The sequence below is a fragment of the Rutilus rutilus genome (assembly GCF_951802725.1).
Source record: "Rutilus rutilus genome assembly, chromosome: 9".
In the NCBI taxonomy this organism is placed as follows: domain Eukaryota; kingdom Metazoa; phylum Chordata; class Actinopteri; order Cypriniformes; family Leuciscidae; genus Rutilus; species Rutilus rutilus.
This window is the reverse complement of record NC_140223.1, coordinates 25,239,519-25,264,440: the sequence shown is the minus strand read 5'-3', so window position 1 is coordinate 25,264,440 and position 24,922 is coordinate 25,239,519. Positions and strand designations below refer to the sequence as shown.

General features: G+C 37.6%; 1 protein-coding gene across 1 annotated transcript in view; it reads left to right on the top strand.

Annotated features, from left to right (window-relative positions):
• The first annotated feature begins 7,902 nt into the window (after positions 1-7,902).
• The window catches only part of frem2b (FRAS1 related extracellular matrix 2b), a 91,065-nt gene continuing 74,045 nt past the window's right edge, over positions 7,903-24,922 (top strand). Inside the window, exons 1-2 of the mRNA XM_084419769.1 lie at positions 7,903-13,044; positions 15,637-15,726. Of these exons, the coding sequence (XP_084275895.1) occupies positions 8,028-13,044; positions 15,637-15,726 (5,107 nt within the window). The 5' untranslated portion in view covers positions 7,903-8,027. The remainder of the gene's footprint in view (positions 13,045-15,636; positions 15,727-24,922) is intronic.

The following is a 24,922-nucleotide window of genomic DNA, read 5'->3' as shown; positions in this document are numbered from 1 at the left end:
GGCATTTGCAAAATGTAACAAGAAAGAAAATGTTTTACAGAGAAGCAAAAATCACTATTATACAATGTGAAATAAATTCAATATTTATGTGTTAAAAGACCTTGTAGGCTTTCAAAACGCTATTATACGAAACATATTTCTGCTAAAACATTTTTCTCTCTACAGTGTGCAGCAGTGGAGAGTGGGTGTAGACAGGCATGAGGGTCCATCAGGCAGAAATTGTATCATGCTGGGTGTGGATGTAGATTTGGCCCAAAGCAGGATTAGAACAAATGACCCCTAATGTGCCTTACTGACCACTGAACAGCTGGAGGTCCTGAGACTTATTAACAACTGTTTAAAAGTTTAGGGTCTGAGGGGTTTCTCCTGAGCGAGCTTGTTTAATAACTGAGTAACTTCTGATGTTAATTATCTACGACTAATTTATTTCTAAGCGCCACCGGCGCAACTTTAATATGAATTTATCTTTCTGCTCATTACTATTTCAGCATCAGTTATACTCATCTCATGCAAATATAGTTTTAGGCCAAATTTGAAAGTTTCAAAACAAGATATCGTAGATAAATCACATTGGGTATAATATAATAAAAGTGAACCACTTTGATTATGGTAACGGTGTTAATTAGAGACAGATTTAACTTTAAAAAACTTGAAATGTGTGACACGATCATTCAAATATTGGTATAATTTTGATTAACTTGATTATAAAAGACAGTTAAGACATTTAATGTTACAGAAGCACAACTGTTTTCAAAATTGAAAATATTAAGAAATGTTTCTAAAACAGCAAGTCAGCATATTAGAATGATTTCTGAAGGATCATGTGACACTGAAAATAAAGCTTTGCCATCACAGGAATAAATTACTTTTTAAAAATATATTAAAATAGAAAACGGTCATTTGTATTTATAAATATTTCACATTATTACTGTAAAAAAAACAATTGATCAAATAAATGCAGCCTTGGTGAGCATTAGAGAGTTCTTTCAAATACATTAAAAAAAAATCTTACCGACCTCAAAGTTTGGAACCATAGTATTACCTCTAAGTGCATGTAATGGTTGTTTAGACAAGATGCAGATGTAGATGAGCATATGAGTTCTATCTAGCTAAGCCTAGAAGAATGTGTTGGAATGTTGCATAATTATGGAAAATCACAGAACAACTCATTAAAGTAATCTTAAAACCATGTCATGCAAACGCATATGAACAATATGTCTTGATTGTAGATCTAAAACTATCTTCATAATTATAGATGATACTTTCTTTGATGTTTTCTCTCAAAATCAGTTTTCTCAACCCTTTCCTTATAGACTCAAAGACAAGCCCAGACAAATGCACCGCTGACATATTCTGTTTTGACCTCTGTTTGCCGACCTAAACTCGTCTGCCATAAAATTGCCTTGACATGTTTTTACAACAAGCTTCCCTCTTCCGGATGGAAAGCATGTCCAATCAAAGACATAATGCAGTAGTGAACTAAAATAGCAGTAATGAGACACAACCGAGTGCATTTCGAGCAAAAAATAGACCCGATAAGCTCAGCAATTGTTGCAGTGGAAAGGCAGACTGACAACTGCGAGGCTAGGCAGCTATGAACGTTGAATTCCAAATGGAAAATCAACAGCATCCAAGAGCACACCATGTTTTCTGTGATTATCCATATGATGTCATAGCTATTCAATTCTCCTGTTAAGCAATTTTAAACTATAGGCTAATGATTTCAAATGTAAGACAAGACAAGTTTCTGCTTTAATTCTTCAACATTTTATTCCAACACCCAGTTATGAATGATGCAAGGTAAAGTTTGTGTGTCATAATTTGTCATACATCAACAAGACAGAACCTGATGCAGACATATATAGTATTTTCAAACATAAATGTCTTTACTCTCACTTTTGATCAATTTAATGCATCAGTGCTGAATAAAACATTTATTTCATAAAGAAAACTAAAATCTGAACCCAATCTTTTGAACAGTATATTGTATGTGGCCAAATGTAATGTGCAGAGTCAGATTGCAGTAAAATTGATCTAAAGTGACCAGGTGTAAGTACACCCTCAGGGAACAAATTCCCTGACCAACATGTCAAGTCTGGGCACACAACCACGTGATGTTCTGGAAAAACTATGCATCAAAAAGAAGACGAACCACTGTACTGTCTGGCGTCAAAAGTGCATTACTCATAATAGCAAGGAAGGGTATATGCTTAAATCAAGCCTCGAAGAGAACATACAATCCTAAGTGGAAAGTCCCCTAGAGGAAGTGCTTTAGAAAATAAATGGATTTGAATTGAAACCCAGGTAATACTGGGTTTATACTCTATCAATAGAGATGTAGAGAGCTCATGCTGTAATTTTCGAGCAGGATCAGACTGAGGTAATGACAATAATATGGGCTCATGCAAGAGGATGTAAGAGGTTTCAAAGTCTCTTACAGATTATTTTTCTGTAACATGACTTTATAACCATGTAAAAGCAAAATATATGAAATATTAAGAGTGCATTTAATGAAAAATGATCAAATCTGTTTTAAATGCACGTGAAAATATAGTCTGACTAACACTCAAACTGCTGACTGTTTCACTGCTGCCTTTCATCTTTTGTGAACATCTGCAGCTTCCTACACATCCAATAAAACCAAAATAACCATTATGTTAAATACAGGGCAGCAGCCAGGCGATGAAAAAAGAGCTTTCACTTTGACCATTTCCCTGAAGTCAGAGTTGGGAAAACCTTTTTCATTCTTCATGCAAGACACATATGAGAAAACACTATGCCAGATTAAGTCTGGTAATGCGTCATACAATTAAGACCCTTTAAGTTCCTCTGATTGTGCATTAGAAACAGAAAATTGCAAATAGCTCAAGAATGGGCAATAGGTCCATAAATCAGCACTAGGCACCTCTAATCTGATCTGTCTGATTCACACTGGGGGTGTTGACAGGGCTGAATTCCTCTGTGATAATTTTAAGCCTTTCTGGAAACATCAGCCAAACAGCAGGATGCCAGAATAGTTGGCTGTGTGATTTTGTGTGACTTTATGTGTAGATGGAGATTTATTTGTGCATTTATGGCAGGGATGTTTATACATATAATTAATTAAAATTGGTTTCATGGTATCATTTATGCAGAATTTTTCATGGATGATTTTGCACAAGTCCTGGTTGGATAAATTGTAAAAGTGTATATCATATAAAGTGTATGTAGACATTTTATATAACCCTGTTTATGTCCGCTAAAGAAACTATCTTAACCCTTAAACGCAAACCTCAGGTCTTTAGTGACCCGGGACGTCATTCACTACCCTCCTCCTCATTCATTTTTTTAAAGTTAGACATCAACCTTCTTAGTATTCCTCAATCAATTCATTATGAGCAATATTACAAGAAAAAAATAATACAATTATAAAAGAATGCCTGTTTTCCCTTTCATTTTTTGGATAAATTGCATAGGGTTGCTAATGACCTGAGGTGAGTAACAGTGTAAGTATATTTTTTCTGCACAACAATAATTTAATCTTTGATGCCTGAATAAGTGCAATTTCACCTTTATCCTACAAGGTGGCGATGTCTGATACACAATGATGAAGTGACGTTTCACTTATAGTTACCGCAGGCAGAAAACAAAAGAATATGAAATATCATCAGCAAGAAATGGCTGAGCGATTTACTGCAGAGCAAGTACTGAACGAAATCAAATATTTTTAATAGTTTGTTTTATATTATCGCGACAGGTAGAAATCCATCCGTGTTAGATATCGATCCGGGTGGATTCGAATATGTAATAATGATTGGCGAAACATTCATGCATTTAGGGGTTAAATGTAAGCACTTCAAATGTCTATATAATTTACCATGCAAGCATTATTGTATTACAAACTGTATCGCATTTATTGAATAAAATATAATGCTATGACTTAAGACCGCTGTTGAGTGTATTATGTTCTCTTCTCTTCCTCTCTCCCCAACACCTGCTCTGTTCTCTCACATCCTTTGGCAGCTGCACAGAAAGATGTGCATGACTTATCAGTCAATAAAACCCATCGCATGTGTGAAATACAGCTACAGTCCCAAGGAGCATTTGACCTAAATAACTGACATGCCTGATTTAGAGTCTTATTTAGATGGTATCATAACTGGAATAGCTATCGATCCTCAATCGCTGAGGATCGATTGCTCCGGTCTGCCTCGCCGCCGTGTGGTCTGTAAGCTCCGTTCAACTTTCGGTTTTGAATCTCTATTTATTATCATTCCTTGTTGTTTTTGTTGCTAAATATATCGTACTCATCAACCAGATATCTGATATTATCTAATTTTGTCTGTCACATTGATCTGACTTCGCTAGCTTTAATCTAAATCACTATCGCTCGCAAAACGCGCTAGCCTTCCGCTAGCCTGTTAATCTGCCATCAGTGTTTGCCGTCTTTTTTTCTCTTGCACCTTTTCGAGTTCATTAAACAACTGTGTTGATCAGTCAACAAACACGGTGAGTCATGTCTTCTCCTATTATTGCCACTTTCACTTCATGTCACAAGTATAGTATAGCCTTCTCTGTCAGCACCGAGGGCTTTACATGTGATAAAAATGCAGGGAGATAGTCAGCCTGACGGAGAAGATTTCAGAACTAGAGACACGCATCAAACTTTAATCATCAAATAGCTGTAGAGCCTGTGCAGCAGGACAACTGGGTGACCGTGAGATGCTGTAGTCGCGGGACAAAACGCCGTTCTTCCGTTCCAATTGCATGTACATGCTACCCTTGGGAGATAACATTAGGAAGCATGGAATTAGTTTTCACTGTTATGCTGATGATACTCAGCTCTATATTTCTTTGTGCCTGACGAAACACACCAATTCACAATAATAACGGAATGCATAGCTGATATAAAAATTTGGATGACTAGTAATTTCCTACTACTTAATTCTGAAAAAACAGAGTTTCTAATTATTGGGCAAAAAACCTCTGCACGTATTAACCCAGAATACAGTTAGTTAATGCGTTCATGACCTCAAGGCTAGATTATTGTAATGCTTTACTGGGTGGTTGCCCTGCATGCTTAATAAACAAAGTCCAGTTGGTCCAAAACGCAGAAGCTAGAAAGTATGACCGTATTAGCCCCGTATTAACACTGCATTGGCTCCCTATTAAACATCGTAAATGTTAAAATATTGCTGACTACTTACAAAGCACTAAATGGTTTAGTTCCCCAGTACTTGAGAGAGCTCTTAACGCATTATAGTCCTTCGCGTCTACTGTCTACTCAATAGGTTCTAGGTTGATAATACCTAGAATATCAAAATCAACTGCTGGCGGTAGATCCTTCTCCTATTTACAGTAGAACCTAAACTTTGGAACAGTCTTCCTAACATTGTCCAGGAAGCAGACACACTCTGTTAGTTTAAATCTAGACTAAAAACGCATCTCTTTTACCTGGCATTCATATAGAACATTATACATTTCTATTATTCAGATTAGTTAAATGATTATTAGGCTGCATAAATTAGGTCAGCTGGAACCTGGGATACTTCCTATAACACCTGATGTACTTGTTACATCATAAGAAGAATAGCATCTACGCTAATGTTAGTCTTTCTGTTTATTCCGAGGTTTACTGAAGTCAGCCGGATCTTGGCCGTATCCAGGTCAGATGGTGGAAACAGCGCCTGGACCCATCCATGACGCATCCCTGAGGTGCCAGCCTCATCAGCCCTGTGAAGGCCAAGGCCTCATCGACACGACAGCCATCGGCACTGATCCTCAACTAACTCGTCTCCATACCGGCGTGAAGACTCCAACTTCCAATCAGATGGAACTGGATAAATATTCTGAATGTTCTGATCTAATCTGACTTCTGACCTGTAATGCTGCCTGAATCATAATCATACACTGTTCGTTCGTTGGCCAGAGGAGAACTGGCCCCAGACTGAGCCTGGTTTCTTTTAGAAGGTATTTTTCTCCATTCTGTTACCTGATGGAGTTTTGGTTCCTTGCCACTGTTGCCTTGGCTTTTGGCTTGTTTAGGTGGGGACATTTAATATTCAACATTATTATTGATCTGCCTTACTTAAGGTGGACGATGATGCAATTTTCTTCTAGAAACAAACTTTGTTGTATTATTTTCATGTTATCACTTTGAAGCTACTTTGATACAATCTGCATTGTAAAAGCGCTATATAAATAAAATTGAGTTTGTATATAAACTCAACATAAAGAAGTTTGAATGACAGAATATATCACTACAATTTTTTTTATGTTTTTTTTTATGTTAAGGACCCCAAATGTAAGAGACCCCATTCTTAAAATATAAAAGCAGCTAAATATTTTAATAAATTCAGACCCATTTGTGCTGTGTAAGAAGCGGCAGGCATTCTATAGTTTTGTAAAGAGGATATTTTTGTAAAGACAACATGTTGTTTTCAAGGTTACAGAATGATTGCCTTTTATTTAAAATATATTTAAATAATATGTGGAAAATATTTATTTTGTATTAAATCAATAGGGTGTCTTTTTCTTTCCCATATTAGATAAATGTTAGAATAAAACTCACCTCAACTGAATATATTGCAAAGAACAGAACAATTGTTGCAATAAGTGTAGAAGCTCAAAAGATCTACTGCACAATGAAGTTCATGATTTTATTTTTCACCACCAGAGAGAGCTGACACAATGCACAGCAGATGTAATGCATTTTAGAGCATTATAGACATTAATTTTTTTTTACATCATTTGTTTTATGCTTTCTGACTATTTTTCACTTTCTTTGTCATAGCTGTCAAAGCAAACTGCATTGCTTCAAAATGAAGAACACCAGGTTTTTATCCATCTATCCCTTTCAATTGTTCCAGAATTAAAATGTTATGGTAACACTTACAATAAGGTCACATTTAACATTAGTTAATGTATTATCTAACATGAATTAACAGTGTGAAATATATTTCTTAACATTCATCAATCTTTGTTAGTGTTAGTTAATAAAAAAATAGTTGTTCATTGTTTTGTATGTTAGTCCACAGTGCATTAACTTATGTTAACAAATACAACTTTTTATTTTAATAATGTATTAATAAATGTTGACAGAAATGAACATGAACAACAACTAAGATAGTAAATGCAGTATTGTTCATTATTAGTTAATGTTAACTAATGTAATATGAAACCTTATTGTAAAGTGTTACCAATGTTATTTGGTAATAAGAATGTTATTGCTTTGTTCTGATTATTTCATGGAACCAAAGAATAAATAATTTCAGAATTACGGAATACATCACCACTGATTGTCTGAACACTCTTATGATGGGAATTATAGGTTACCTGTTCAGTAGGCTACAAATGGTGATGACTGTGCCAAATTCTGTCAAGAAGGCTACACTGTGGTAAAATGTGTAGGCTATTGAAGTAGTCATGCATAAATAACATTTTAGATTACAGGCTATTAGGAAATTCAGAAGTGCTGGATTTCATGTCATTGTTATTTCATTTCAAAGCTTATAGCACAGGTTCAAAACTATACATTCTCAAAATAGGCTTACTATTACACGTTGTTTATTCTGACAGGTTTTCGTTTCGACAGGAGATCGTGAAAAAGAAAAGAGGGAACAAAAAAAAAAAAGTTTTTGCTCAAAATATACCCAGATGAAAAACTTAAACTTGGCTACAATAATAACAGATATTAGTTAGTTTAAAGGAAGGAATGCTAATACGGCTTGCCACACCAAGTCACTCTTTCTGAATGCCGATCTGTCCCCGCTTGCCTTTGTGTGACAGTGCGTGCGACCAATCAGAGCTCTCCGAACGAATTCCATCGTAAAGTTCAGTCAATAGCGTGAGAGCGGGGCGTGGTTTCCCCCGCACGGCTCCGCGAGGCATGAAGTTTATTCAGAGTGCGAGCTGCTCAGGGAGAATGATGCACCTTTGCGCGGATGCGAATGGGAGATTTTTCTGTTGTGCGCTTTAACTTTTCCCACTTTCTCATCTTGCCACGGATTGTGCCGAACGTGAATGAGTAATTCTGGCTCACATTACAAATGGCTTGGAGTATAACAGATCAGCGGCAACGTAGAGCTTGTCATGTGCACTTGTTTATCTTTATATTGACTTTGATTCGCCATGCATCTACACAGGGATTTGAGAGTTTTGGATTAACCTACGGTTTAAGATCTGAACTTTCAGAGGATGCTATTCTTGTTGCCAATAATGGAATACGGGTTCCCTTCGGCAGATCTGTTTATATTGATCCAATCAATGATCTGGTTATCCAAGTTCAGCCCGGAGACAAGTGCACCATAACAGTTCTGGATAATGACCCACTGTCACAGAGACCGGGACAGCTGTCCCCGAAAAAGTTTCCTTGTGAATTTGGTCCCAATGATGTAAAGTACTCGCATTTCGGATCCAGGAGCCCCTCAAAAGACAGAGTAAGACTTCAGCTCAGATATGATACTCAGACTGATACAGTCATCATTCCCTTTATGATGGAAGTGGAGGTGATTTTCACTCAGCTTGAGATTCTCACCAAACACATGCCTGTAGTTGTAGAGAAACAGTTTGGAATGAGTAATCCTATTGATAAGAAAATCCTGGAGTTTACTTATGATAGAAATGCTCATTTGTGTAAAGTTACATCTCTGGCCAGTGGCAGCTCATTACCCAGGTATGGAAAGCTGGTTGATAATGGAAAATTAGGCAAACCAGTGAACTGTGATGAATTTGTCAGAATGGACATTCGCTATCAGCACACTTTTGCACATCGTTCTCCAAACCGAGATTATATTCCCATGTATTTAGAGTTACAAGACAAAGAAGTGAATGTACTGAAACAAGAGTTTTTCCAAATTGTGGTGCTTATAAAAGAGGGTGAGGAAAACACTGCTCCTAAACCGAGTTTTGTAGCAATGATGATGATGGAAGTCGACCAGTTCGTAATGACAGCTATAACCCACGACATGCTTGCCGCTGAGGATGTGGAATCTAATCCTGATGATTTAATCTTTAACATCACTTCTCCGCTGTCCTTTGAGGAGGGTTACATTGTAAGCACAGATGACAGGAATTTGCCCATCACGTCTTTTTATCAAGCAGACCTGAAAGATCTTAAAATAGCCTACAAGCCTCCCTCTGTTGATTCAGATGCAGAGAGAATTTTCCAAATTGAATTTGAAGTTGTAGACACTGAGGGGGCTATATCAGACCCTTTTGCGTTCATGATAGTGGTGAAGCCCATGAACACTCTAGCACCGGTTGTGACCCGTAACACTGGACAACTGCTTTATGAGGGTCAGTCCAGGCCACTGTCCAGCTCACAAAACCTACAAATTAGCGATGAGGACAATTTAGACAACGTCCAAATCACAGTAATTAATGGGCTCCGCCATGGAGAGCTCACAGTTCTGGGGTCCAGGCGAAAATTTTTCACCCCAGCAGATCTTGATGTAGGTAGCGTCATCTACCAGCATGATGGCAGCGATACGTACAGCGATAATATCATTTTCAGAATGACAGATGGCAAAAATGAAGTTGAGTTTCTATTTCCCATTACAGTGGTGCCAACTGATGATGAACCTCCCATAATCAATGCCAACACAGGTTTAGTTTTGTTTAAAAACCAAATGATGCCCATTTCTCCTTTAATGCTTAGTGCGGCAGATATAGACTCTGAGGATTCAACTATCAAATTCATCATTGTACCTCCCTTCTCTAATATCGGAGAAGTGATACTTCGTCAATCAGATGCACCAGAGGATCCATCCACATGGAGGTTCAATGCTGAGGACGAGATGTATGAGAAAGTAGTGACCGAGTGGTTCCAGTATGACATCACAGAAGGAAAGCTGTTTTACAGGCATGTCGGACCACATAATACAAAAACCATCATGGATCAGTTTGTTTTCCGTGTGCAAGATGACAATGACCCACCGAACCAATCAGGTGAGAACTCTTTCATCATCAAAGTTCTCCCCATTGATGATATCCCCCCAGAGTTGTACCCCGGGACCACCCTGCAAGTGACCGTCCACGAGTACCAGCTTACCCATTTTCGAAAGAAATTCTTGCGCTACACAGACTTGGACTCGGAAGACAGGGACCTGAAGTACACAATTACCCAGCCACCCACTGACACAGATGAGAACAGCCCTGGGATTCTGGGAAGCATCGTTCTAACTGAGAGTCCAAACTCAGAGGTCACCGAGTTCACTCAGGCACAGATAAACCATCACAAGATAGCCTACAAGCCTCCTGATCTAGAGCTCGGAATAACTCCACATGTAGTGCAGTTCCATTACAAAGTCGAGGACATGTCGGGAAACAGTGCCAATGGAATTTTTACTATATTTTTACAGCCTGTTGACAACAAGCCTCCCCAGATCACCAACACAGGCTTTACCCTGCAAGAACGAGGGATGCATGTCATCACTCGTGCTGAGCTGGACACCACAGATGCAGACACAGACAGCTCACAGATTCTGTTTACAATTACCCAGCCTCCAAAACACGGTCAGGTTAAGTACACATTCACTGATATGACTAAAGGGAATTCATTCAATTTGGACGATATATCTAATGGCAGAATATCTTACATACATAACGGTGATGAGTCAACCAGTGATTTCTTCCAGCTTGATGTCAGCGACGGTGTCCACGTTGTCACAATCACAGTCAGGATCAATGTGAAGCCTATTGATGACGAAACACCAACCATCAGTCTTCCAGAGGGCACTATCGGTTCTTACATAGATGTTTTGGAGAACGGAGCAACTGAGATCACCACCAATGTCATTCAGGGTCGAGACGAGGACACTGATGACCTCAGGTTGACCTTTATCGTGGAGGAACCCCCAGTGTTTGGTGAAATATTAGTGAATGGTGTGCCGTCCAATACGTTCACTCAAGCAGACATCATTAGTGGATTGGTAATGTATACACATAGTACTGGAGAAATTGGCTTGACAACAAAACTCGACTTCTTCAATTTGACGCTCACTGATATGTCTGATGAATGGACAGTTGGGGGAAATAAAATCAAAGGGGTTTGTGTGCAGGTCACCATTCTGCCGTTGGATAGTCAGGCCCCTGAGGTCTTTGTGGGCCCCCGATTCATTGTCGTGGAGGGTGAGAAAAACGTAATCGAAATTTCACATATTAGTGCTAATGACATTGACACCCCTAATGATGACCTCCTTTGCACAATTATTGTGCAGCCCACCTCAGGATACGTAGAAAACATCTCCCCTGCACCAGGCTCTGAGAAATCCAGATCAGGGACTGCAATTAGTGCTTTCACCATCAAAGACATTCGGGAAAACCACATTTATTATGTGCAAAGTATTCATAAAGGTGTCGAGCCAGTTGAGGACAGGTTTACTTTCAGGTGTTCAGATGGGATCAATTTTTCAGAGAGACACTTTTTTCCAATCGTGATAATCCCATCCAATGACGAAAAGCCAGAGATCCATATGAGAGAGTTTGTTGTGATGGAAGGCATGAACATTGTGATTGACACTCCAATATTAAATGGCGCTGATGCTGATGTTCCAGCGGGTGAGCTCACGTTTATTATTTCAAAACCTCCGAAACATGGATATATCCTCAATCAGTTAACCTCAGGCACTATTCCTGTCACAAATTTCACTCTTGATCAGATACGAGAGGCTTCAAGTATTGTCTACGAGCATGATGATTCAGAAAACACAGAGGATAGTTTTGAAGTTCTTCTTACTGATGGAAAATTCACGGTGGAGAAAACCGTCATGATTATGGTCATTTTGGTTGATGATGAAACGCCAAGGATGGCGATTAATGATGGCCTTGAAATAGAGATAGGAGAGGTGAAAATAATCAACAATAAAGTTTTAAAAGCAACTGATCTGGATACAGAAGACAGCATTCTGACCTACATCATCCGTTATGGTCCAAATCAAGGATTTTTACAAAAGCGAACACCATTTGGAACACTTGAAAACATAACCGTTGGAATGAATTTCACACAAAACGATGTTGACCAAGATATGATCATGTACATTCACAACGGACAAGAGGGAGTTCGTGACCTTATCAAATTTGATGTTACTGATGGCATTAACCCCTTGATTGACAGGTACTTCTATGTAACTGTGGGTGGAATAGACATGGTGTTCCCTGATGTGATCAGCAAAGGTGTTTCTCTGAAAGAAGGAGGAAGGGTGACTTTAACCACAGACCTGCTCAGCACCAGTGATCATAACAGCCCCGATGAGCATTTGGTGTTCACCATCACTCGTGCCCCTATACGAGGACACTTAGAGTGCACTGATGTACCAGGGATGCCCATTAGTACGTTCAGTCAGCTTCAACTAGCTGGGAATAAAATATACTACATCCACACTGCTGATGACGAGGTGAAGATGGACAGCTTCGAGTTTGAGGTGACTGATGGTTACAACCCTGTGTTCCGCACCTTTCGTGTGTCCATTACGGATGTTGACAACAAAAAGCCCGTGGTCACCATTCACGGACTGGTTGTTAATGAAGGCGAAAATAAGTTAATCACTCCTTTTGAGCTGACGGTGGAGGACCGTGATACAGCCGACCAGCTTTTAAAGTTCACAATCACCCAGGTGCCTGTTCATGGCAAGTTGCTGTTTAACAACACCCGACCTGTCACTTTCTTCACCAAGCAGGACCTAAATGAAAACATGATCCGCTACAAGCACGATGGAACCGAGTCTTCTTCTGACAGCTTCTCCTTTACGGTCACCGACGGAACTCACACAGACTTTTACGTGTTCCCTGACACTGTTTATGCAACTCGCAAACCCCAGATGATGAAAATCCTAATTTTTTCGGTGGACAACGGAGTTCCGCAGGTTGTGACTAATAAGGGTGGTACAACAGTAAGAATTCTCCCTACTGGTCACCTTGGGTTCCTAATCACTAGTAAAACATTAAAGGCAGAGGATAGAGACAGCCCTCAAGGAGCAGTGACTTTTAAAATTACTGTGGGTGCTGAACATGGCTATCTTATTAACTTGGGAAAAGGCAATGCAACTGTCACCACATTTACCCAAGGTAAGTTTTGTGATGTTAATTTAATGCAATAGGTTATATTAATTTAAAACATTTAAATGGATTAATATTAATGGTAGATTAATGTTTAATGCATCAGAATAGTATGTGAGAGAATACTGGATTAACATAAATTTGAGAATACTATATTAAAGGGAAAATGCTGTGATCATTTGTTTACCCTCATGCTGTCCCAGACCCAAAATATGTTCTTTCTTCCATGCAACACAAAAGGTGAAGTTTTTGAAGAATATCTTGGCTGCTCATTTCCATATAATAAAAGTGAATCGGGAATGAGTCTGTCAACCCCTTCTTGAATATATATATATATATATATATATATATATATATATATATATATATATATACCGGCTTGACTAGAAGAAAAATGCCCACAACCCCTCTAAAACCAACAGACCAGCAACCCTGGAAGCAAAAATCAGCTCAGGTTGTTTTTTGGGGGGAGTTACAAAATTACAAAAAGGCACAAAAAAATGATCATAAAAATAGTAGGAGCAGACTTAAATTTAATCAGTTTGTCCCCCAAAAACAAAACCTCACTTTGTGAGTAAGTCTATATGGATGAGAAAAATGGTGCATCAGCACTGCTTTGGATTGTCTCACTACCAAACAACATTGACGTCAATGGTTTAAGTTTGATTTGAGAGCTACTGCAGATTGCAGAGGATTTTTAGTGAAAAAGTCTGTTCATCACTATGAAAACACAGTATAGTTTCACAGTATAAATCCCTTTTATGGCGTTTTTTTTTTTTTTTTTTTTTTTGGAGCTTGACAGCCTCAAGTTTCTTCCATTTTTATTATTTGGAGAAGAGCAGCCTGGGTAGGAGGGTTAATAAATGATGACAATTTTTCTTTTTGGGTGAACCGTTATACTGTACACTGTCTCACCATTTTCTGAACCGTGTTATGAGGCATGATTGTCCTGAAAAGCCTGTCTGGAAAAGTGCCCACATTGAAGAATGAATCAAAAGAATGGCATCAGTATCTATTGTAAGATGTGTTTGGCATCAATTAAGACCAATAATTTACAAGTCTTTTTTCACCAATAGATAGTACAAAGCAAACAGTTATACAACCGTGTTACACAAGTCAAAGAGTTACAATAAAGGGCTTTCAGTTTCAGCTTTCAGGCGTATCAGGAAAGCCTTAGTATAGTTGTACAAAGTTGTAAATGTCAAAACTAGCAGGGGACATGCTCAACTTGCCACTGTGCTTCCCCTTTCTAAATAAGCTCCTTTTTGAGGATTCTCTTTGAATATTTCAAGGGAATTTAGCACAGTTGGGGGTGGGGGATGTTGGTGTGGGCTACTGACAGTAAATAAAGTTTCTGCTCCCTTGCGGGCATTTGAAAATGATGGGTTTACATTTTTATGAGCTGACCGCTTTGAAGAGAAATGTTTTGACATCAAATATTGAAGATAGGCTAGTGCTGTTGATGTAACACCCTCTCAGAGAAAACAAATACATTAAATGCACTCTAAAGTTTGAGCAAAAGAGAGGGTGATGGAGAAATTAATAGATGGGTGCCAGCTGGAGACCTGCTGCTCTGTGGCTCCTTTCACTCAGAAGGGAATTGATGTACCTTGGCTTTTGTGCCATATATATTTTTTCACTCTATATTAAAAACTGCCCAGCTGACGAATCTCAGACATAATGCAGTCTGGTGCCTGCAACCCTCTGTGCAGGAGCAGATGAACAATATGCCCTTATTTGAAAGTGTTTTTCAACCTGGTTCATATAGACCCTGTCCTAAATGGAACCCTGCTCCCTCATGGTCCTTTTCACCTTTTCAAAGTCTATACTTTGACACATGGGTTGTTGGCTGTTAGGTAATAGTTCCTGTGGAGTTCACATCATGTGGGCCATTTGGGATGGCTACACTTGTAGGAAAAATGTGCAAAGATTTTACATTTAGGAGTTCTTCTCTGTGCCTTTTCTACCCCCTAAAGTGTGTGCAGTGCATTAGTACCTATAAGGAGTACATATTATTACATTAGGACAGGAGTAAATGGCAACATATATGTCAATTGTTTAGTTTTTAATATCACACATTACTATATCAGTCCAAATTAGTCTTAAAATATACATATATATAGCTGCCTTTATATTTTTGTGATTTCCTATATTTGGGGGTCCTTGACTTTAAAAAGTTTGAAAACTCCTGCCTCCTGTACTAATATGTATTTTTTAGGTATAGAAAAGATACTTAATGTACAGCTGATTATATAATATATATATATATATATATATATATATATATATATATATATATATATATATATATATATATATATATATATATATATATATATAAATTCCTTGCAACATAATATAATTTCCCATGCAATATAATATAATTTCTATATATCATTCTGCATAGAAATGTTTGCATCTGAGTATTTGATCATTATAAAAATATATTACTGGAATAGGTTTTGAAAAATGTTTGAAATGTATAATACAATGGATATTGATCTATTTAGTATCTATATAAAGCAATAAAGTGCATCACAACTTAGTTTATTAATATAGTTTAAAAAAGTTACTTATCTGTTTGAATGTTTTCTCCTTCAGCTGACATTGATGACATGCATATATGCTACGTGCTTCGAGACGGAGACAATGCCACAAGCGACGCATTCCACTTTTCCATTGAAGACAATGGTAAGCCATTTCAACTTTTATTTATTATTTTTGCCCCAGGATGTTTAAAATAGGACTAGTTGGATTACAGAAGTGTGCATTCCTATCTGCATCATCCTTCATTTCTTTGTGTGCTCACGAAGTGCTTGCGATGGTGTGACTGCAACAGCAATAACTAGAATCTGTACGATTTAGTTCTGTCTGGAATGTCTTTTGATTGACACATTGGCATATTGGGCTGGAAAACTTTGGTTGGGTTTTAATAATTTTATTGAAAAATGGGAAAAAAAATTTAGTCTCAGACTCTCACTCATGGATTGAATGAAACTGTCCAATTATAAGCCCACCAAGTGCACTTAGTACCCAGTGAGGTAGAAGTCCCAGAATGCAATTAAGGACTTATTGCTTGACTGCCAAATAAAATTAGAGCTCATATGTTAGAAACAAGTGTTCCACTTTGAAGATCACTTGTGCGATGAAAGCTTTCATCTAAATTTAGCCACCATAATATCATTTGAGAAGGATGACTGTCTGTCTTAATGACTGCCATTTTCGGGCTAATTAGGTAATGCTGAGTAAGTTGTATGATAGTTTTGTTTGAAACTCTGATACATTTTTACAAAGCTAATCCATGCCTTCATTATTTGATTTTCTTGTAAATGTATGGTCCTACCTGTCTTCCCTAATTCGTTTTTGTACACACAGCCCACTTGAAAACATTAAAGGCTTCCACTTTTACATATGCAAATGCTGATTGCTTGTTTTAGTGGGCTTTTGAGGACGCTTTACGTTTCGAGACCCTCCTGACTGCCTGCTCATTGTTCTCCTTCGCCATGGCTATAGAGAAACATGCTGTATTGTGATGGTGCAATTTCTCTTTTTCCCCCAGAAATGCTCTTACCTCCAACTCCCAATCTTCTGTAGCCACAGTGGAATCATCTGGTGAAAACCAGCGTCATTTTGCATGGTTCTGTATGTGGAATGTAGATATATGAATATTTAAAGAGGTTGGGAGAAGACTAAATCAGAGCGTTTCGCGTGGTTTACTTCGGATCTGCAGAATGAGTTTGAACTCTTCATGAGTAGGTTAATTTGTTAATCATTTGCTTTGTATCATAAAAGCATAAAAGATGAAGACTGACTTATTTTTTTATGAATTTGACGTTCTCTGCTGTTGTTCTGTGTGCATGCTAATTAGATTACTCATTTGCTGAGTCAATTGACTGGCACAATTAACTGGCACAAAGAGCCTTTGTCTATCAGAAGTTGGCACGAGGTGTGTGTGTCTTCTGAAGTTTGGCAATTGTACAATGGGATTCTGCTGAATGTTGTCATACACTCCTTTCAGAAAGGGCTCAAGAATCCCTCATTTTGTCTTATGGCTGTTTGTTTTCTAAATGAAGATTTCTCCTTTCATTTTAAGCCTTGTCAAAAGATTGAGGAATTTTGTGCTTCTTCAGTTATAAGCGCTGAGTTTACTATATAAGTTTACTATATAAACTCTGAAACATTATCTCATCTCGACAGTGTATATTCACAAATTGCAGGAGAATTTTGTCATTTTCTGAAACATCATGATCATTTCCACTGCATCACAACTATGTTTAATTATGTATTTTGTTTAAGTTCCATTCTGTAGTGGAAATTATGTTGATGGAAATTACTCCATTGTCTCCCTAAGGTTAAAGGTAGGGTAGGCAATTTCGAAGAGGCTAGCAATAGCAAGCTATACATTTGAAAGCATAAGATAACACCCTTCCATCAGAGCGCTCTCTCCAAAGCCATGCCTCCTCCAAAACACATGAACGCTCACAGCCAGAGCAGAGTCTGCAAAGCATCACGAGTAGGGTTGCAAAGGGGCGAAAAATTTTCGGTAAATTTCCGGAAAGTTTACAGTAAATTTCCATGGGAAGTTAAGCTGGGGAATTTTGGAAATATTCATTACCACGGCAACCGCTTGCGCATCCACTCTGAAAGTAACTGTACACATAAGAGACGGATAGATACATTATTTAAGGTTATTTCTATTCGTTAGAATATTGATATATGAACTTGTTGTCAAGTAAGCCCCGTTGCGAGCATGTGCGTCTCTCTAAACTTTCAGTGTGCTGCACTGCTCTAGTTGACTTCTGCACCCTCCCCCCCGAAAATAAAACGTAATTCCTTTTGTGGATCCTCTTGGTCATTCTTAATGTTTCTTTGACAAATATCAGTGTCTCAGTCTCACGCACGCTGCACGTGAGTTAACCACGCCTACTTATTTACATGTCGCGGTATACACGGAATAAAAAAATCTGTTACGGTTGACATTTTCTTCCGCGGTAAAGATATATACCGTCATACCGCCCAGCCCTACTTATGTGGTAAATAAAGTTATGCTAGCTTATTTAGCATCTAACTTATCAGCTTGCTATCTACTAGATGAATACATTTGTATGTGATATTTGCAGTTTAAACATTTAATAAATATATTTCCCATAATATCATCAAAACTTACTTCACTTTGTTTAGTCCACAGGCTTAAATGTGTGCCTTCAATAGTCTTGTGCTTTGGGCTTCTGTACATGTGATGGAGGCATGCACAGTGCCAGTAGGGGGTGTGGTCTCAATAGCCATGCAGTAAGCAGTGTGCTATGTGCATGTGATTGAGGAATGGCATGGATATTCAAGTGTATTTGAATGGCATATGTATGTTTTAGTCAAGATTATGCTAAAATATACTTTCCTCAACTATATTTAAGTTCCCTATGAAGAGCAAACCCTCAACTTTGAAAATTCCCAGTTTATTCCCGTTTATACCCATAAATTCCTGTTAATTCCCTTAAATTCCCATTAATTCCCATGGAAAGTTTCCATCTTTGAAAATTCCCAGAATTTTGCAACCCTAATCACGAGACATGGCATTAAATTACCTCAAGTCTTAAAGCACATAACATTACAATAATAGTGGCTGCTTTTGTTTGTGGCGCTCGGTGACTGTCTGTCTACAACTCTGCATGGCCTTACGGGCCGGAGGAATAGAAATACATTCACTGACAGGACATCATATCATTGCATTCGGACTGAATGCAATAATTGGACGAACATTTTAAGATAAAGATAAAGACCATTCAAAAGTTTGGGATTTGTACGATTTTTATGAAAGTCTCTTATGCGAGCCCGATCTCATGAAAGTGCGTATCTATAGCACGAATGATATTTCTCGTATCATTTATACGCCAAAATTAGTTTTTGCGTACATATGATACGCAGTTTTCGCGTGCATATGATACGCACTTTATGGCGTGTAATATGCACGCCCTCCTCATCCCTAATCCTACCCAAGGAGTTTACAAAAACTCGTTTTGGCGTATAAATGATACGAGAAATATCATTCGTGCTATAGATACGCACTTTCATGAGATCGTGTTGCTTATGCTCATAAAGATTGCATCTCTTTTAAAATACAGTAAAAACAGTAATATTTTGAAAATATTTTTGCAATTTAAAATGATTGTTTTCTGTTTTAACATTTTAAAAGTAATGTATTCCTGTGATGGCAAAGCTGAATTTTCAGCATCATTACTCCAGTCTTCAGTGTTACTCCAGTCTTCATAATCCTTCAGCATTTACTCTAATATGCTGATTTGCTGCTCAAGAAACATTTATTATTATTTTTATTAATGTTAAAAACGGTTGTGCTGCTTATTTTTTGTGTTAAAACTAATTTCTGGATTCTTTGATAAATAGAAAGATTAAAGGAACAGCATTTATTTGAAATGGTATAATTATTTTACATAAATGTATAAAAAATATATTAAAGTCACTTTTGAACAATTTAATCCATATGTGCAGTGTGCACCTATAATGATATATGTACATCTCCTTAAATGGACAGAATTTGTCCTCACCTTCATGAAACGTTTGTGAAATTGACTTGATAAGATCTAGAGGCTCCCCTAAACCCTTGTGCAGTTCAAGTATGCATTAACATTTGCTTATTGGTGAGTTGTTCATGTTCCTCCCCATGAAAGAGAGTGCCTTACATGTTTAAAATTGTACCCACCAGGTGAACCGATAAGCATAAAGACATGTTGAAGGCTTCAAATCTCCAAACCAGCACAGGGCTTTGCTTCAGTGTGGTCACCTTTTCTCACCTATAGTGGAAATTGCTACCTTAATCATATTTGACTTTTTTCATTAACCATTCATTAGTGTTAGTCATTAGATGCATCCCAATTCCCTACTTATTTGACTTATTTTGAGGCTCTTTTCATACTGTGTAGCAGTGAAAGTACACACATTCAGATGCAGGGTCAGTTTTGAGGATTTAATTTGTGAATTGTGTGCTTATGAAACTCTAATACTGGATCATTGGTAGCAAGTCCGCCAGGCTGCTGATGTTATTTGTACGCATCAGAGCCACTGTGGCAGTCAAACTAAATTCCCCAGGTACCCCTGCGGCTGTTTCACAGGCAGTGTATCAGGCAACCGAACTGGATTGTGAGTGCTCATATACAGCTGTATCCTGTCATGTTCCAGCAGCCAAAATCACTCTGCAGGTTGTATAGTAAGAGGGGGAAAAATGGAGATGAATCTAAAAGACTGTTTATTCTTTATATTAATGCAATAGAAGGTGAGTGAACTGCAGTACAGCTCATACAGGTTGTAAAACAGGGCATTTTTGTTGCTTGTAGAGATTGAATTGGGTTTATATAGGGTTTATTTAGGCTAAGCTGAATAAAGTCGAGAAAATGCTACTAGATGTGTGGTCAGATTAAGCAGTTTGTTTTATGAGGCATTGCTGTGTTTAAAAGTGTATCTGTCTTCTCAGATAAAAAATATTTTAATCATAGGCTTGAGCTGTTGGGAAATTTAGGCAGTCGTAGTGGAAAAAAACATCAGTATTCTCAGTCAATTCGTCTGAGGGCTTGCTTTCAGAATCATAATCAGATTTCATGTCTATTAGCCAAATAAGTTGCACATATGGGAATTTGGCTCAAAAGAATATGGTAAAACATGCCATATCAAGTAGGCTACTCATAACATGCCATTACATATAGATGTATATACAATACATATGGGGTGTATAAGTGAATAAATCCAGTAAATGCAATGCATTATGTCTTTCTTATTGAATACCTTATATTTACATGCGTATGCCCACTGCATCAGCATTTGTTTTAAGAATAATTTTATTTTAATTGTTGTTAAAATGTTTTTGTTGCCAATAACCTTTGCCCTTCTCCTATTCTAATGGAGGCCAAATCATCTATTACAAGTAATTAATTAACATAATTTTATGAGAGGAGTTGGAAATTGCCCTTTTTTACAATTATGCTGTTATTTGCTGGCAGATTCTTCAGTTTAGTTGTCCCTTTGGCTGATGTTCCCAATGATTAATATAATTGGTCTCCCAAAGGATGATTAAGTTTGCAAACTTTGACACAAATATCAACAGGTGGTTACTAAAGGATCCAAAGATGGTTTTTGGGTGAATCCAGATCTTAGTGGAAGTGGTTACATTACCAAAAACATGCCAGAAATTGTACGCTATAAAATGAAGATGCTAGTAGATATTATGCTTTAGATGATGAAACAAGATACACTGAAAACAAAAAACAAAAAAATGATTATTATAAAATACAGCAAAATATAATTTTATAGATGTTTTTGTGTAATTCCGTCTTTACCACCAGTGGTGCATTACGTTATAAAAATACACGTTTTATTTCATTTGATTTAGATTTTTTTTTCCTATTTAATACGTTTTATAATATTACTTTTTATTGCTATTAAAGTTTAATAAAGCTTTTATTTAAGTTTAAATATGAGACTAATACAAAGTTCATGTTCTTACAATGTGGGCAGTGAATGTTCCTCCTGAACCAAAACAAAAGCTTATGCTACGTTCATGCCATGTCGTAACCGTAATTACGATATGGCAACCCGTGACGTTATACCCGAAGCTGTTTAGGTCCTCATACTCAGATGCCTTTCTATGTCAACAACACTATCAACGAGGACATGAATCTGCAGCAGTCAGGTGGTACAAGTAAGAGCTCTGTGAGTTGTTTACGTTCATTATTATTATAATGTTATGTGCTTTGAGACATGAGGTAATTTAACGCCGGTAATTTAGACTCTGCGGTGTACTTTCATGTCTTTTAGAGAAGGCATGGCTTTGGAGATGCTCTGAAGGGGTGGGATCTTACTCTTTCAAAGCTAGCATACTGCTAGCCTCTCCGAAATTGCCAATGCCTTTAACTACAGAAGTCCTACACAGTTACACAGAAGTAACTACAGTTTAATCTCACAGCCCTCAATGTGGAAAAAAATAGAAAGGTGATTCTGATTTAAACAAAATTACTTCACTTAAAAAGAGAAGCATTGTTCTGCCTTGTTCAATTCCCTCTGTGTGTATACAGTTTTAGACTGAACACTGCTCAACAAGGAATAGATGAACATTACTTGTCATGCTTCCAAATACAGGCTGAAATAGCAGTTACCTGAAGGCACCTCATGAAAATTCTCAGCAATGTTTTTTTTTTTTTTTTTTTTGTCACACACTTCAGAAACACAATCTAGCGGTTCATTTAATCTTATTGAGGTAGACTTCAAAAGCCTGGTTTCCTCCTTTTTGAGAAATAATACTCTCTTTATCAGGTACGACATTCTTTACCACATCTTGTTTTTGCATTAGTTTGAATAAAGGCAAGTGCTAAGCTTGAAAAATGGTAGAGAAATGGAAGAATAAATAGGAGACGAATGTGGCAATAATTGTTATTTGTGAGACCTGTCAGGTTGCTGAATGGAGATTAACAGAGAGTGGAAACTTGTGCTTTTCTTTGGCTGAACCCAGCAAACTCTCTCACCTTTCAACCTATAAAGATTCCCCTCGGCAGTGGTCAAGACTGTGTGGATGAAGATACATTGTCTGGTTTTTGTTTATTAGATGACATGGAGGCCTAAGGGCCAGTTTTTGGCATGTTTGTTCACTTAATTGTTCTGTGTAGCCACCTTTACCCCTCCTTTCATTTTCTCGTCTGCTTCTTCTCCTCCTCCCCTGGAAATTGAGCTTACCTGAGCACACACAAGTTCTAGCACTGCCTGTGGGTTTGTTTGTGGAGCTTTAGAGAAGCTGTCTGCCTCCAACCTCTAATCCACTCAGTCAGTCAGTGGAGGAGACGTCCCCACTGACAGATTCCCGCCTGCACCTTGCTCTTTGTTTTCAGTTCCTGCCTTTTCTTTCTTTCTCTCTCCCTCTCTCTCTTACCTTGCCGTCTTGTTGTCTCTCTCTCACTTAACCGTCTTGCTTGCACCTCCTGTGTCCAGGGAGGCTTGTTTTCTCTGTTTGTGTAATATGCCCATAAAGTATGAATTAAGACTGCAACTTTGTTGTTTATTTGATTATAAGAGCTGCGGTGCATTGAATTTAGGTGCTCACTAAATTCATGCTATTTTAAATGTGAGCAGCCAGTGAAGATGTTTTAACCATTCTTTTTCAAGACAAAGAAGTATAAGTTACAATCCAACAATGCAAAAAGTTTGCATGGCTGCTTCCTCAATTATTTCATTACTTTACTTTCAACTTTTACAGCAGGAAAGGGGAACATCTGGCTACATAAGGCCTTTTGAGAATCCAATTTTGTAAGTATAAAAATAGCATTGATTCTGTTTACTGTCATAAAAGAAATAAGAACATACTTAAAACCCATGATGACCAATTAAAAATAAACTAACAGGAAAAGGGAAACCAGGAAAAACTGAAAGAAATAACACAAGAACCAAAATCGTGACTATAATAATATGATATGATATGATATGATATGATATGATATGATATGATATGATATGATATGATATGATATGATAATATGAATTGGATGCAGAAAGCATACTGTATGCAAATAATCTACTACACTACATTCATTCTTAGTGAATTCCTCCCACTTTATTATTTCATTGTAAAGGAATTGTTTAGGTTACGTTGACTTCCAAAACCTGCTCAGGCGTTGGTCGCTCAACACAAAACTTTTGTGTTCATTCATAACCATTGACATTGAGGGGGTCTCTTTCCAGCTCATCTCTGAAGCACCACCTCACTCCAATCTCAGGTTAGCAAAAGGATTATGTTTCACCACATGCCATGAAGTGCTACAAAGACAACAAGCTCATACATGCACCGGTCAGGTCAGAGAGTCTCTTACAGGCTTTATCCTTCATCTTCACAACGGATGTGCATAGATCAGCATATTTTTTCCACTCTCTCATCTGTTCACATTCCATTATTAATGAAAATACCACCTTTGGCTTTGCAGAATGGTGCTTTAGGTACAGATCTTCCAGCGATTAGAGCAAAGTCGTTCATAATTACAGGATAAGCACAATCATAAATCGCTGCAGCCTATTTTGGGCCGTAGACAAAAACATGTGCTATTCAGCACATTCGTTTACGGCTGGCCGTGTAAGTAGTGATTTTGACATTATAGACACAGATTCACATAAACCATCTGGTTGTAGATTATAGACCATATACAGGTAACATCTGCTGCCCACAAGGGTGTCATTATTATTTTCCTGGATCGGCACATCAGTGTTTCACAGGAAAATGTGAAGTGGTTTGATTTTAATATCCCTTTCATTTTCATGTCCACTGTTTGGAAATATAGGCTTATAGTTAGAAAGTAAAATAGTTACAGAAGTAACAAGCACTGCACTTGTTGATGTAACAAGCACTCCCTCATCCTCCTCTGCACACTTCTTCTGCACAGCAGTAACTTCAGTACTCTTGAGTGGGAGTTATGTTTCAGTGGAGCTTGCTTACAAATACATGAGGTTAGCAGGTCATGAAAGCATTGGTTGAACTCCACTGCCAAACTTATTTGTTCTTTAGCCTCTCCATGAATTGAATACTTTAACACTGGGGGATATAGCGCATCTCAAGTAGGATCTTGACAAGTAGTGTAACAGTCAATGTAATGTTGATTGTGAGTTAGTGCTGGGCTGTATGACCAAAAATCCATATCATGGTATTTTTCAAAATTATAACGGTTTCACGGTATATGTCGCTATTTTTTTTTTTTTTTTTTTCAAAGAATGACTGGGTGTTAACCACATTTTCTACTGACTGAGAGAGGAAATACTGCAGTAGATTGACTTAGAATGCCCTATTTTACTGTCATGAGTGAATATTGTAGAAAAAATCCACACTAGTATTATTACAGGTTTACAAGGC